General features: G+C 32.8%; 1 protein-coding gene and 1 non-coding gene across 2 annotated transcripts; both read left to right on the plus strand.

Moving 5' to 3' along the window:
• Nucleotides 1-16: 16 nt before the first annotated feature.
• On the plus strand, nt 17-243 carry LOC133308220 (small nucleolar RNA U3). Its single transcript, XR_009751138.1, has one exon. It is a non-coding gene; the product is annotated as a small nucleolar RNA U3 (small nucleolar RNA).
• Nucleotides 244-10,475: 10,232 nt separating this feature from the next.
• LOC133308202 (uncharacterized) lies at nt 10,476-13,885 on the plus strand. Its single transcript, XM_061508807.1, has 2 exons — nt 10,476-11,180; nt 13,820-13,885. Exons 1-2 carry the CDS (start codon nt 10,476-10,478, stop codon nt 13,883-13,885), a joined length of 771 nt encoding a protein of 256 aa, XP_061364791.1.
• Nucleotides 13,886-15,426: the final 1,541 nt, after the last annotated feature.

The following is a 15,426-nucleotide window of genomic DNA, read 5'->3' on the forward strand; positions in this document are numbered from 1 at the left end:
AACTGACAGTATGGGCACGACCTTACTTGAACAGGATCTGTTCTATAGGCTCGTACCTCTGTATCCTTGAGTTCTAAGGAGACAGGAACCTAAGTCTGGTGGATGATTCAGGACCGTGTGATCTGAGCGTGATTAATGGCTCTGTGATTCCCCTCTCTGAGAGGAGTCATATTGAGTCGTAGAGGATCGTTTCCCAGCTAGGATAATCTGGTTGGGATGGATCACTCGGTTGTCTGACAGACTAAATATTTTTTTTTTTGTCATTCTACGATTTATTAAAAAAATTCAAAAATAAATAAATAACCTTTTCTCATTCTTCAATATCATAAAAAACAGACCCATCCAAAAAAAATAAGAAGTTAATTTTTTGGGAAAGGAATGGCATTGATTAATGATTACCTTACCACGTAGTATGTGCTTAATGCTGAACATGTTTTTTTTTTTTGTAGAAATGTAAGAAGTGGAAACAGTATGGGAGTGTCCCTTACCTCTCCTAAAGAGAACTTGCTGAATCTCCTCCTTCTTGAAAGCAAGCACATCACATCCATACTCCATACTCGTTGGTTCAAGAGAAGAGAGTGCTTGTGCTTGAGTTCAAGTGTTGAACACAAAAAGGCTATTGTTCATCTTGACCAATTGAGGTGGGGGAGTTGCCACGTTCAAAGGGTAACACCGGAATTTAACATTGTTAATAGGCCACGTGGCATATTTTGGACTTTCAACTTTCCCCACGTGGCTAAATAGCAGTGTTTTAAAATTTCACTCCACTTTTCGGGTTGACCCGGGTCAACCCTGACCCCTCCCCTTCTGAGGGTTGGGGTCACAAGTTGGACACTATATGCACATCGACCCCTCCGACCTCCAAAACCCGATCGGGTTTCAGTGACTCCCGGGTCAGAGGGGTCAAAGGGGGTCACTGCATGTTTTTTTTTTATAAAGAAAATTTCACGAAACAACGTCGTTTTATTAAAAAATTAAAATTAAAATGCTTGCAAACCTAAATCTAATCGTTCTCTTCTCTCCAAACGACCTAGACTTGTGGTATCTTGATAATTTGGTATCATTAGAATATGAGTTTTGTACTTTGGTATCTTGATACTTTAATTAGGTTGTATAATATTGACTTGTGGTTATAATTGGTGAATTATGTTAAGAATATTTTGAATCTTTGATGATTGGTGATTTGCTTTTTAATATTTTCATATAGGATATATATATTTATATTTTTTAATATATAAAACAGGGTCAGCGTAGTGACCTCGTAACCCCCCGGTTGAACCCACGATCCCGTGACCCCTGACCTCGGCCGAGTCGATGGCCGGGCCGAGTTTTTAAACACTGCTAAATAGGACTTGCAGCTTAATTTGGATGGTTTTTTTTATCACCAAAAATTGTTTTTTTAAAAAAATAAATCACAAATAATTAAAATTCTATTTTTAAAAAATTAAAATTTTTGAATTATAAAAATAGAAAAATAAAAAGTCAAATTATTTTCTTAAAATTTAAATTTATCTTAACACCAACCTCCTCGCTACGATTACTATTCAAATATGGCATTTGGAGCAACAAGAAACTCAAACATGTTACATGCACATGCATGCTAATTTTTAGTTTTTCATATATTAGAAGTATTATTCTTCATTTTAATCGTTAATTTTCGTTCATTTAATGATTATAATTTATTAAATTATATTAATTAATTATTAATTTTAAATAAATAATAATTGTTAGATGACCGAAAATCAACGGCTAAGATTGAGAGTAAGACTATAAGTATTACACTAGAGTCAAAAAAAAAAGTCTCTCCCTAAGTAAAGTGAGTGCTCGCTCGTCCATTCTAGCTTTGTGTTCTACAACAAAATTTAGGTGGAGATAGATGAACCGTTGCCTAAAAAATATGAAAATTCAAACAAATAAAAAAATTGACTTACTAGCACAATAGAGTTATAAGTCATTTTATTGAAGAATAATTCAAAGAAACTAACTTTATTGGCATTTTTGGTACTAAACTGTGCTTACTATTTTTAAAAATGGTATTGCATGGACTTATCATTAATTCCAAGTTTTTACTATGTTAAACTATAAATCTTGAGCTTTCCAATGACATATTGTAAGCCTCAATTGGATTAGTATGACTCAAGATACGTATGTCGTAAGTCAACTTCTTTAAACCAGACTTTCGAAAATAGGGCAGAAAATTTAAAACTAAATTGGAATTGATTCAATTATCCAATGACCCAAAGATTTTTTTTATTGTGGTAGGCCTTTGTGTTAGCTTCACATAGGTTCAAATTACACTCAATTTGGGATTCTCTAGCTCAAGATATTTCAATTTTACTACACTTGGTTTGTTGATGCCCAAATATTCGGATATACGTCGAGAAGATATCCGAATATTGATCATGAAATATGCGGATATTTCATGACAGTGGCCAAAAATAGCATTCTAAGCTTAGGGTTACCCTTTGACCATACAAACCCCCAAATTGAACCTAATTGATAATTATGACAATACATACTTGTGTACATCCATTTAATCCTTAAATCAATACTCACAATTTGTTCATGAAATCAAAAGTGGCTAACATGCTAATTTAAACATTTCACCATCATCTATACTCTTCCTTTAAACTTCCTCAAGGCAACATATATCAAGTTCATCATACCACCACTAAAACATAAAACTCTCTTTCAAAACATAACCCTAAATGCATCAATGTTCATGAAACTACAAATAGGTTAGTGAGTTTTACCTTAGAGCTTCAAAGAATAATGAATGAGAGTGGATTCTAAATTTTAATTCCTTAATCAAAATGGAGTCTATGTAAGAGGAGTTTTTCTCTCAATCAAAGCTTATTGGTGAAAATGATGAGTGGGCTTTGGTGTTTATGAGAGGTGAAGTGGAAGAGATGAAGTTGTTGTACCTCTTTATGGAGGCTTGATCGATCAACAAGAAGAAGGAAGAAAAAATGAGCTACTCGGCCAAGAGAGGAAATGAGTCACGATGGGTGAGGGAAGGAGAGAGAGTGTTGTGTTAGTATTTTGACCATGTAAAATAGGCTATTTGACCATTTTGCCCCTCATTAATTAATTAATAACTATTTTGCCCCTGATTCGAAACTATCTACCAATCTGCCCCTCTTTAATCGACTACTTTGCATTTTTAATCGACTAAATGGTTGTTGGGAGATTTAATCGACTAAATCTCCCTACTTAATCGATTAAAATCATACTGACTTATTTTCCTTTGTTGTCAAATATGGAGATTTAGTCGACTAAATAGGGAGATTTAGTCGACTAAATCTCCCAACAGCCATTTTTTGTCTGTTTTGGTCATTTAGTCGATTAAAAATGCAAGGTAGTCGATTAAAGAGGGGCAGATTGATAGATAGTTTCGAATCAGGGACAAAATAGTTATTAATTAATTAATAAGGGGCAAAAGGGTGAAAAACCCATGTAAAATATCTACTATGGTTAAAGGCTTATTTACCCACATTAATTCAGACACTCCCAACTATTAACTTAGGATATTTAATTTATAATTTTGGGCTCTTAAAATTTATGAAGTACATCCACTAATTTATTTTTTAAGATTAGGGTAATTTTGTCTACTTACATTTTTACCCCAAAATTTTCACTATTCACACTTTTTCCCAAAAGTGATTTGATTTTAAGTAATTAGATTTCTTATTTAATTAACCTCTCTTAATTAAAATTAAATTCTTAATCCATTTTCAAATTCATAATTCACAGGTTAGGGTTATTATAGTGGTGATGGTTGGGGTTGACAATGGCTCGACTGGTGATGGTGGTTGGTACGTTAGTTGCGGGTAAGGGGTACTTGGTGGAAGTGGTGGTGGTGGCTGCGTCGACGGTGACCGAAGGCAACTATGGTGGTGGTTGGTGCCTTGTAGATAAGGGTAATAATGGCCCAAGGTGATGGCATGAGGGGTGATCGGTGGAATTGGTGGCAGTGGTGATTGATGCTTGGTGGTTGGGAGTGATGGTAGCCAATGACAATGGTGGTGGCTGGCAGCTCATTGTGATAGCCAGTGGCGACAATGGATGGTAAAGGTGGTCAATGGCCAGCAGTGAAGGCTGGTTGGTGGCAAGGGCTGACCCTCACCCGTAGAAGAAGAGTATATGACTATATTTGAGATGAGAGAGATATGTCATTTTATATCATATCTATTCCATTTCAAACTCGAGTCTCCTCTTAGGATAGCATGATGTGGACATGATAACATGAGCCAACATGATAAACTCATCATATCCACTTGATTCACCAAATAATGGATAAGTATATGGTATTGTTGAGACTTCAGCAAGTGTACCGGTCGTACAAATAATATAGTGTAAAAGAATGGAGTTGTCGTTCCTACGAGGATTGATTTATCAAGAAATAACTTATTTATATAACCAAAGTTGGATGGATCTTGGAAGTTTTTGAGAATATGATGTTGGTTAAATAAAAACAGAAATTTAAAAACAATACTTTTATTTTCAAGACTGATTGTCAAGAAAACAAAATTGTAAACACAACCGGTTTAAAATCAATATGCAAAAAGCGTAGCTAGGGATTCAATTTTCCCAATGTTTTCCTAACAAGTTTATCCTTTCATGAAATCAATATTCAAGATTAAGTTATCGACAATTCTTTCTAAGATGAATAAACCCCTCAATCCCTCAGTGATTTAATCTTTTACTTTATTCAAAATCCTCCAATTCCTTAGAAGTTTATCCTAGAGTAAGCATTAAAGCAAGAACCAATAAGTCATAGAATATGTAAGCCTATGTCTAGATCACACAAACCCTAGCAATTAATTAATTGGAATCAAGATACCAATATCCATATTGACATACAAGACTCTATGTGTTTATCAATGAGTTCACAAGTTATAAACAAAACTAATCATCGGTGAACAGATTAATTGCATAACTCAAATCATAAATCTTATATTATAAAGGAATTCCATTATGTGGAAACCTTACTGACGTGTCGCACTGTGGTTCAATTTCACCTATGTGTTCACACTACAACATTTAAAAAAGTTTCCTTTAATGGTAAATCGGTGAATATAATAAATACAAAAAAGAATTATATTTTCAATTGACAGGATTTGTTACTTTAAATCAATGTCAAGATTGCTTATTCATTGATTTATAACTACTAAATCACTCTTTGTCGTCATCTTTATTTTTTAAATAATTGATGTTGATCATGTAATCTAATCGTTTTTTAACCTTTATTCAGTTTAATTCAAATCTTTACGTTTTTTGAAAAAAAAAAAACAGGATATTCTTTGTTATTAAAACAAATGACTGTTTTATTCCATGAAATGACTGTTAAAAAACGGGATATTCATTGATTTATAACTACTTAATCACTCTTTGTCGTTATCTTTGTTTTTTAAATCTTTATTCAGTTTAATTCAAAAACTTCACATTTTTTAAAGAATACAATTCTATTTACTCGAAAAAAAATAATTAGTAAAAAAAATAATAATTATACATATCCCGACCTTTGTTCCTTATTTTCAGATTTTTAAATTTGAATCTTTATTAACCTCTTGATTCAGTGGAATCAGGTATGAGTGTTTTGTTATTAGAAAAAACTTCTGTTTTATTCCGTGAAAATCTCATTTATAACTACTAAATCACTCTTTTGTCGTCATCTTTGTTTTTTAAATAATTGATGTTTATCATGTAATCTAATCATTTTTTTTAACCTTTATTCAGTTTAATCAAATCTTTACGCTTTTTGAAAGAAAAAAAAAAAGGGATATTCATTGTTATTAAAACAAATGACTGTTTTATTCCATGAAAATCTCATTTATAACTACTGAATCACTCTTTTATCGTCATCTTTGTTTTTTAAATAATTGATGTTGATCATGTAATCTAATCATTTTTTTAACCTTTATTCAGTTTAATTCAAATCTTTACGTTTTTTGAAAAAAAAAACAGGATATTCATTGTTATTAAAACAAATGACTGTTTTATTCCATGAAATGACTGTTAAAAAAACGGGATATTCATTGATTTATAACTACTAAATCACTCTTTGTCGTTATCTTTGTTTTTTAAATCTTTATTCAGTTTAATTCAAAAACTTCACATTTTTTAAAGAATACAATTCTATTTACTCGAAAAAAAATTAATTAGTAAAAAAAAATAATTATACATATCCCGACCTTTGTTCCTTATTTTCAGATTTTTAAATTTGAATCTTTTATTAACCTCTTGATTCAGTGGAATCAAGTATGAGTGTTTTGTTATTAGAAAAAAACTTATGTTTTATTCCATGAAAATCTCATTTATAACTACTGAATCACTCTTTTGTCGTCATCTTTGTTTTTTAAATAATTGATGGTTATCATGTAATCTAATCGTTTTTTTTTAACCTTTATTGAGTTTAATTCAAATCTTTACGTTTTTTGAAAAAAATAAATGGGATATTCATTGTTATTAAAACAAATGACTGTTTTATTCCCTGAAAATCTCATTTATAACTACTCAATCACTCTTTTGTCGTTATCTTTGTTTTTTAAATCTTTATTCAGTTTAATTCAAAAACTTCACAATTTTTAAAGAAGACAATTCAAAAACTATAAATCACTCACATTTATACAATTCCTGATACGCATTATTCTTCAACGTCGATGATTGCTTCTCTGTTTTTTCTTCTTACACAAAATATGAGTTCAAAATATGATTTTCTGAAGGATGTTAATCCTGCCACGGAGGACTGGAGGATTAAGGTGAAGGTGGTTCGGACTTGGAAAGTTCCTAACTTTCAGCGTAAAAATTTGGAGGACAATCTTGAAATGGTTTTATTGGATGAACAGGTTGTGTTCTGTGTTTTAAAAATCTTCCATCTTTGTTTTGATCATTTTAGTTAACGTTGTTGACATAAGTTGGCTCCATTCTTTTGTAGGGTGGTAGGATCCACGCCACTGTCAAAGGTACCTTGCAGGTGCGGAATAAAATCAACGAAGGAGAGTGCTATTTTATAAAAAAATTTGGAGTTGGATTCAATAGCGATGTGTTTAGGCCAACCAAGCATCAGTATCGTTTGTCTTTCAACTTGAGGACTGATGTTAAATCGATTGTTGTTTCTGATATTTGTGCGAGTGATTTTGATTTTGTTGATTATAACATCATTGAGAAAGAAACGTGTGACTCCCCTTATTTAGTCGGTAATAGATTCTTCCTCACTGTTATCTTTTTTTTAATTATTGCGGGTTTTATTTTTTTCCCATACTCTTTGCTGCCTTTTTTTAATTTTTAAATGTCATTGGTTTATTCTGTATCATGACTATTTCCTTATTTTTAAACTCTTTGCGGTTATAGTTTTGTGTTTTTAATGTTTTGTCACGATGCAATTCTTACAGAAGAGTCTATAAAAAACATAACTCTTGAAGAAATTGATAAGGTACTGCAGAGCAATGGGAAATGCCTCTCTGATTATCCGTCAATGCCACGCATCAATAGTGAAACTTTGCTTGATATGCAAAATTGATTAGTGTTGGATGAATTAATGTATGACAGATTTGCTTTGGAAGAGGAGCATAAAAGACTAATTAATTCCCTCACTGATGAGCAGAAAACTGTTTATGATAAAATTGTTTCAGCAGTTACGGCAGGTAATAGAGGGTTATTTTTCCTATACGGGTTCGGTGGTACAGGAAAAACATTTATTTGGAATACTCTTTCAGCATCTATTAGATCAAAAGCTGGAATCGTACTTAATGTTGCTTCTAGCGGAATTGCTTCCCTTCTGCTTCGTGGAGGACGAACATCACATTCTAGATTTCGTATTCTTATTCAAATCAATGAAGATTCAACGTGTAATATAAGGCCGAAATCTACTATAGCTGAGTTTCTGTCAAAAACAAAGTTAATCATTTGGGATGAAGCTCCAATGGTACATAGATTTTGCTTTGAGGCTCTGGATAAGACATGTAAGAACCTGCACCGTTAATTAAGGTATTTAATTAATTAATTATGCAAAATTACGAAATGATTCCATAATTGACCCTAATAATTATTATGAGGCTTTAATAATTATAGTAAGTGAGTAATAATGCTGAAAGTCGCTTTTCGGAAGAAAAATGCGTACCGAAAAAGTATCCCGGAAAATTATAATAAGTGCATGTTAATTACTAGAATAATATGTAGGACTTGTAAAACGAGTTTCAAGTCAAGATAATGAGAACTGGTGCTAGAAACCGGTACTGCGTTTGAAAAGCGAGTACCGGAAAGGGGCTCAGAAAATTATAATAAAAATATGATAAATCTTAGAAAATTATGTAGTTTCATAATCCAAAGTTTGGGATTAAAATGCTAAGCGTAGCAATTAAAGTTAATACTGTGTGTTTAAGTGGCTTGGGCTATAAATATCCATTTTTAAGGGCACGTAGCCCTAGAAAACAGAAAACCAACGTGAGAGGGAGCTGACCAGCTGCTTGGTGACTGCCCTATTGGCCTTTCCTTCCATTCTTGAACCAAGTCTTGATCTTTCTTGATTTTTCTTCATCCTTTCACTTGGGAAACATCTTGAGAGGGTGTGAGGGTGTTGTGCTTGAGGTTTGGCCACTGTTTGTGGGCTGTTTGTGCTCTGAGTTGGGGTTTGGGTGGAGTACCTCCTTACTCATTGGGTTTTGAGGCTTAAAGGAGCTTTCTTGTTGAGTAAAAGGACCACCTTGGTATACCATTTTCGTGTGCAGAGAGAGACAGAATCTTGGAGTGACCTTTTGAGCTCCAAGAGCACCTCTTGTTGGCTGGTTGAGTTTTGGTAAGCCTTGTCACCTTTGGTCTTGAGTCTTTGAACTTAAAAATGCAAGCTTGATGCATGTTAAGGCTTAAAGATGATAACTTGTTGTTGGGTAATGTTGAACACACCTAGAAATGCATGTTTAGGTGTTTAAAATCGGTAAAAACCCAACCTTGGAAGGATATCTTCACGAAATGCAGTTTCTGCATTCTGTCGTGAAATATCCGGTTATGTGCCCGAACAATATCCGGATATTGGATATCCGGATATGGGATTTGGACATCTGGATATTAGATATCCGGATATGGGATTCTGGATATCCGGATATTGCATATCCGGATATGTCCAGTAAGATATCCGGATATGGAATATCCGGATATGGTCACGAGGAATATCCGGATATTCTGGGATTTCGTAGAACAGTAGTTGTGATGTGTGTACAGTAGGCTATTGGGGGTTTGGGGACCCTAGATTGATGAAGTTGAACTTCTGTAATTAATGAACTAAGTCAAAATCAAGTGATTAAGGACTTATGGCTTGGTATGGAGCCTTAAGACGTAAAACGTAAGGAAAGGCGTTGTCTTTAAGTTATATGCTTGTGTTGCATTATTATTAATATAGTATTGGTCCATAACAGATTGTGAATCTGCTGTGTTTGGACTTTGAGCTGTGGACTCTTGGCTTTTGGAGTTAGCTTGCAAGGTAAGCTTTCGTGTCCTCGGTTTAGCCATGTTGTGGTTCCACCATGTCCCATGGGGGTATGGTTTATGCATGCTATGTACATGCTTTTGGATATTTGATATGTTGATTGAACTTTACATGTAATGGCTTTTAATATGCATGTGTTGTTTCATCTTGACGGGAAGCCTGAGTATGTAGCGCCATACAAGACGGTGTACCGAGGTGAATGCAAGTGGTACTTGCACGGTGTGTAGGTTATAGACGTATACCTGCACTGTCTCTGGCCAGTAGATTAGTATTGACACACATGGCAGGATTATCTGCTGCATTGCATTGTTTTAGAAATGATATATGATAAACTGTTTTTGAACTTATATTGCACATGTAAGTGAGCTTGGGGTGGAAGATCCTTGAGGACTCACTGACTTACTGAGATTTCTAGATTAGAGATCTTACCCCACGTTTGGGAAATGCTTATTTCAGGATCAGGTAGTATGGGTACTGATGCCTCAGGCGGCAGGAGGCCAGAGCTTAGCTGATTATGTTGTTTCTACTTATTTGTTAGCATGACTGGATATTGATGCTAATTATGTTTTATGCCTTTTATAATTATGTTGTTGTTGAGATTGATGTTGGGCATGTTGCCTTATTTGAGTGAGCATGTGGATTGTCCATGACACTTTCTGTTAGTACTTGTAGTTTGGAGTTGTATAAACTGTTAGATGGTCCGGTCTACGTTGTTGTAGTTCCGTGACTAGAGCCACACTTATATTATTTATGTTATGAGGTATTTCAGTTAGCTGTTTTATTGTAATTACATACAGGCGATGTTTTATTAATTGATTATTAAGCAAGCTGGTAATGTTAATGGCATCATAATTGAAAAGAAAAAGTAATTCCGCATTTTAAATTAAGCGCAGCTTAATACGATATTATGATAACATTGCCGGATATATATACGGGGTGTTACAGGACACTGAGAGATGTTCTTAGAATTTCTGATATAAGCTGTGTTGATATGCCATTTGGTGGAAAAGTTGTTGTTCTAGGAGGTGACTTTCGGCAAATATTACCTGTCATTCCTCATGGCAGCAGACAAGATATAGTTCATGCAACCATCAATTCTTCTCATCTATGGTCCCATTGTCATTTATTAACTTTGACCAAGAACATGCGTCTTAATTCTGGAAGTAGCGCTCACAATTTAGAGGAAATAAAAGAATTTTCTGAGTGGCTACTTAAAGTTGGGGATGGTAATCTTGGAGATGATGTTGATGGAGAATCTATTATAACAATTCCAGATGAATTGTTGATTAGAGAATCGGAAGATCCGCTGTCGGATATGGTTAATTTTGTTTATCCGAATCTCTTGGAAAATATTTTGGATCAGACCTTCTTTAAAGAACGTGCTATTCTAACTCTTAAATTGTCCGATGTTGCTATGCTAAACGAGCACCTAATGTCTATGATTCCTGGTGAAGAAAGGACTTTTTTGAGTTCGGATAAAATTCTTAAGCAAGGTGGGACTTCCTCTGTTGAGGAAGATGAAATCACCCCTGAGATCTTAAATACATTATCATGCTCAGGGATTCCTGATAATAAATTAATCTTGAAAGTTAAAGTTCCAGTAATGCTATTAAGAAATATTGATCAGTCGAGAGGTTTATACAATGGCACAAGATTGCTTATTACAAAATTAGGGAATCATGTTGTTGAGGCAATTGTACTTACAGGAAGCAATATAGGGGAAACTGTGTTAATCCCTAGAATGACGATGAGCCCATCGAGTCATACATTTCCTGTAAATTTCCAAAGAAGACAATTCCCCCTGATTGTATCGTTTGCCATGACTATCAACAAGAGTCAAGGACAATCACTTTCACATGTTGCAGTTTATCTCCCTAAGTCTGTCTTCACTCATGGGAATTATATGTGGCACTGTCTAGAGTAAAGAGTAAGCATGGATTGAAGATATTGATACTTGATGAAAATGGCTGCGTTACGAATAGTACCCTTAATATAGTTTACAAGGAAGTATTTCAAAGACTGCTATAGTATATTGGGTTCTTTCTTCAAAGATATAACTTCGTTGTATGGTACAGGTAAAGACAAAAAAAATGATTGTTTATTCGCGTCTCTTTTCCTTATCTATCTTCAAAGATATGACTTTTATTATCTTATTTTCTTTCCTATTTTTAATGTAACAATGAATGACTGTTTTGTTATTTAAAAAAATGACTGTTTGGGACCTTCGAAATACTGACAAAATGAGTTCGGCCCGGAGGGCCGACCCACCATGCCAAACAAACCAATTTTTTTTCCCGTGCATCGGCACGGGTAATTCACTAGTATCAATTATAAGAAAGCAAAAACAGTGTTCCAGAACCCATTAGTTCCATCTCACCCTAACTAAATAAAATAAATTAGCCTAGCATATTCATGGAAACAAAAATAATAGATGAAAAGAAAAGAAAGTTCATGATAAAACTTGATAGAGATTATCCACAGTGAAGCCTTGAGTTGTTCTTCTTCTTTATCCTCTCCAAAAGTTCTCCTTTGCCTCCTCTCAGGTCTTTGGTTGTTACTAAATCGTCCCGGAATTATTGAAAATAACCCTAGACGTCCCTTTTAAATGAAAAAGATCCATGGGCCTTTCTGGTTTCGAACTGCTCGCTAAATTCTAGCTATAGCGAGTTATTTCTATCGAAATAAAGTCACTTCTCGCTAACTGCTCGCTATATAGCAAGTTTATGCAGCGAGTTAATGTGCAGATTTCTTATTTTGGGCATATCTTAGGTTATACTCGTTCAATTGATGTGATCTTGGTCTCGTTGGAAAGATAAAAGAGAGATATACAACTTCTATGAAGAACACGAGAGCCAAATACATCATCTTGGATACTAAAAATTGGTTGGAACATAACTTTAGGAATATTTTCATTAAATGACTACTTGGTTCTTGAAATATCACAACTTCAACTTTTCCTCGACTTCTCCCGGCTTCCTTGACCCATCAATGTTGTGATATAGCATTTTAAACCTGAAAGCAATAAAATTTGAAGTTAAAATCATGTACAAACATTAAAACTCAGAAGTCTTTTGCATTTGTTAATATACACTATGTGTTTGACCATTTATAACAACATTTCTTATATTTTTGGCCCTAATAACATAATGTGTTTTACACCTATCAGATATAATAGCCTATCATATCTTATCCTTTTCTATTGTGACCACTAATCAGGCCCTAATGTATAAATAAGTCAAAAGAAAAAAAATGTTAAGATTACGTTTAAAAAATAGGTTTAGTGTCTACCATGCAAACAAGAGATAAATTATTTTCTGCACACACATCGAAGTGGGTGGAGCCCTACAAAGGGAAGAGAGAAAAAAAAAACTAAGATTCATTCACTTCCATGTATGTGCAAGATATAAAATTGTCTCTTGCTTGTAGAAAAAATATTAATCCCTTAAAAAATGATATAAAATTATGCTATAAAGAGCATTTTTTTTCCTATTTAATTTATATCCTGACATTACGTGAATTATTTCAAACCTGAGATAGGATAATGTTGTCATTTCAAAGTGTGTAACGAAACAAACATGTGACAAGATATGAGTTTATTGCACCGACATTACATGGTTTCCTTCAAATATGAGATAAGATAACATTATCATATCAAAGTGAGTAACAAATATGTGACAAGATATGAATTCATCGTAGTAATATCATTTTAAACTTGTATCCACCTCTTCTATATTATTTGGCCTTATCATGCCTTGTCCTCTTAAATGTTTAAAGAATAAAAAAAATTATACATAAGGAATAAAATTTTTAGATATATCAAGGATGGAAATTTTTAGATATATCATCTTTGGGAGGGGTTTAAAACCTTAATCCCAGACATGCCCTGAACAAGATTGACTCCCGATGAGAATATTTGTGGTTTATCCAAAAATAAAAAATGGATGGAAATGTTACTTTTAGATTAATTTAAAATATATTTAGTAATATAATTATTTATGGAGTGTATCAGATTGGGATTTCAAAGGATTTTAATAGATTATTTTTGGACAAAAAAATCCATTGGTATTCAATTAAGATTTTAAAGGATTGAAAAAAGTCATGTGATATTCGATTAAGGTTTTAAAACATTATTTTAGAGTCCAACTAAACCCGTTGGTATTCAACCAGGATTTTAAAAAAAGAAAAAAAAATTGTGGTATTAAAAAATCTGACGATTTTAATGGATTTTCTATTAGTATGAATTTTGTGAGACTTTTTAGTATGAAATATAAATAGGATTTCTCTCTCACAATCTCACATTAACCCTTAGGATTTTTTGAGATTTCTCTATTGCAGTGTCTTCTTATTTCTTTCGCGGCTCGACCCACTCGAAACCGCATTCCGCCATGGGAGCTTCGTTAAAGCTAAAAAATAGCAAATTTTTTAGAGTTTTTGGAAGTTTAAAAAAGATTTTTCAAGCTATTGGTTGCAATTTTATTTTATTTTTGGTAAACTTGGTCGCGATTTTTCATAGCACAAAAATGTGTGATTTTTATATTAAAAACAACTTAAAACAGTGGAAAAATAACAAGGGAACAAAATCCCTAAAATCAATTTTCGTTTTACATCGATGAAATACGATCAATTTAAAGAAAGATTGAAACTTTCATAATATAAACCCTATGTTTCATATCATGAATGAAATTCCTTCACTATAGGAAACAATTTCAACTAATTTTTTTGTCAATAGATCATTAAAAACTTATTTTTTTTAAAATCCCAAAGCAATTTAATTTAATGTTTCAATGTATCGATTGAAAATAATTTGAGAAATTTTCTAAACTTTCATGTAATAAAACCCAGAAATTCATATTCAAAATTTTCTTGGAATACTCAATGAAAACATGCATATGATATATGGTTAGAAAACTCTTATTACGTAGAACACAAATTCCAAAGTATACAAGATCATTTGCAAAAAAATTCAAACGAAATTTTATCATGAATTTTACTAATTGAGAAAATTATATTTGGTTTTACTTTTTTTATTAATATGATTGCATTTCTTTGTTATCTTTTTATTGACTCTTGTAATTTTGAATACTTGTTAAAAAAATCATATGATATTTTAAAATCTTAAAAATTCATATTGTCCTTTCAAATCTTATAAATTCTATTAAAATCATTTAAAATTCAATCTTATGAAATCTTGATTGTAAAAAAAGTCATTTAAAAAAGTCTTTAAAGTCCCTCGAATTCTAAATAGTCTTTTAAAATTTATAAGGTTTTTATCTCAATTTTTTTTTTAAAATCCTAATCCAATACACCCCCTTAATATTTTCTTAAAACCTTTTTCAAATTTTAAATAATTGCATAAGGAGGTAAGAATGAGAACGGAATATAATAATTAACTTACAAGATAACTTTCACTTATCTCAAAATATACTCATTCATGATTAGAATAAAAATTAAATATAAAATATAAAAATATTATTTTTTAAATATTCTTAAAATTATTTTTTCGTAAATAACTTGATAATCAAACACACACTTAACCTTCTTTTTTTGAATGCAGTATGTGTTTGAGTGATGTTGTACTCATTGCAAAGTGAACAAAAATCACATAGATCAGTTACGCAGATTAAGAAACAAAAAAAAAAAAACTACGCCATTTAATTATTTCGATGAAAGGCTTGATATTAGCGGGGTAAATGGGATAAGCCAGCTCAGGCTTAAGTAGTTATAAAACTCGGCCTGACCTGGCCGAGTCGACCCGGAACCATTTGAATCGGTCATCGGATCGGTTCGCATCAAGCATTGGACCGGTTATACATTGACACGAACAAACCCGACCAAACCCGGTCAAACCTGGTGACGCAGTGACCCGGTCATTAAAAAAAAAATCAAAAAATTAAAATTGTTTCATCTTGTAAAAAAAAATGTATAACTCATTTTGAAAATTT

The sequence above is a fragment of the Gastrolobium bilobum genome, unplaced genomic scaffold, assembly GCF_033153095.1.
Source record: "Gastrolobium bilobum isolate Gb01-03AN ecotype WA unplaced genomic scaffold, APGP_CSIRO_Gbil_v1 utg19582, whole genome shotgun sequence".
Lineage (NCBI taxonomy): Eukaryota > Viridiplantae > Streptophyta > Magnoliopsida > Fabales > Fabaceae > Gastrolobium > Gastrolobium bilobum.

Excerpts from the sequence above, each read along its gene's own strand:
- LOC133308202 (XM_061508807.1), top strand. The coding sequence starts at position 10,476 with ATGCCATTTGGTGGAAAAGTTGTTGTTCTAGGAGGTGACTTTCGGCAA. Across the intron at positions 11,181-13,819 it reads ATCATGTTGTTGAGGCAATT|TGTCTTCTTATTTCTTTCGC; the intron begins GTACTTACAGGA and ends TCTCTATTGCAG.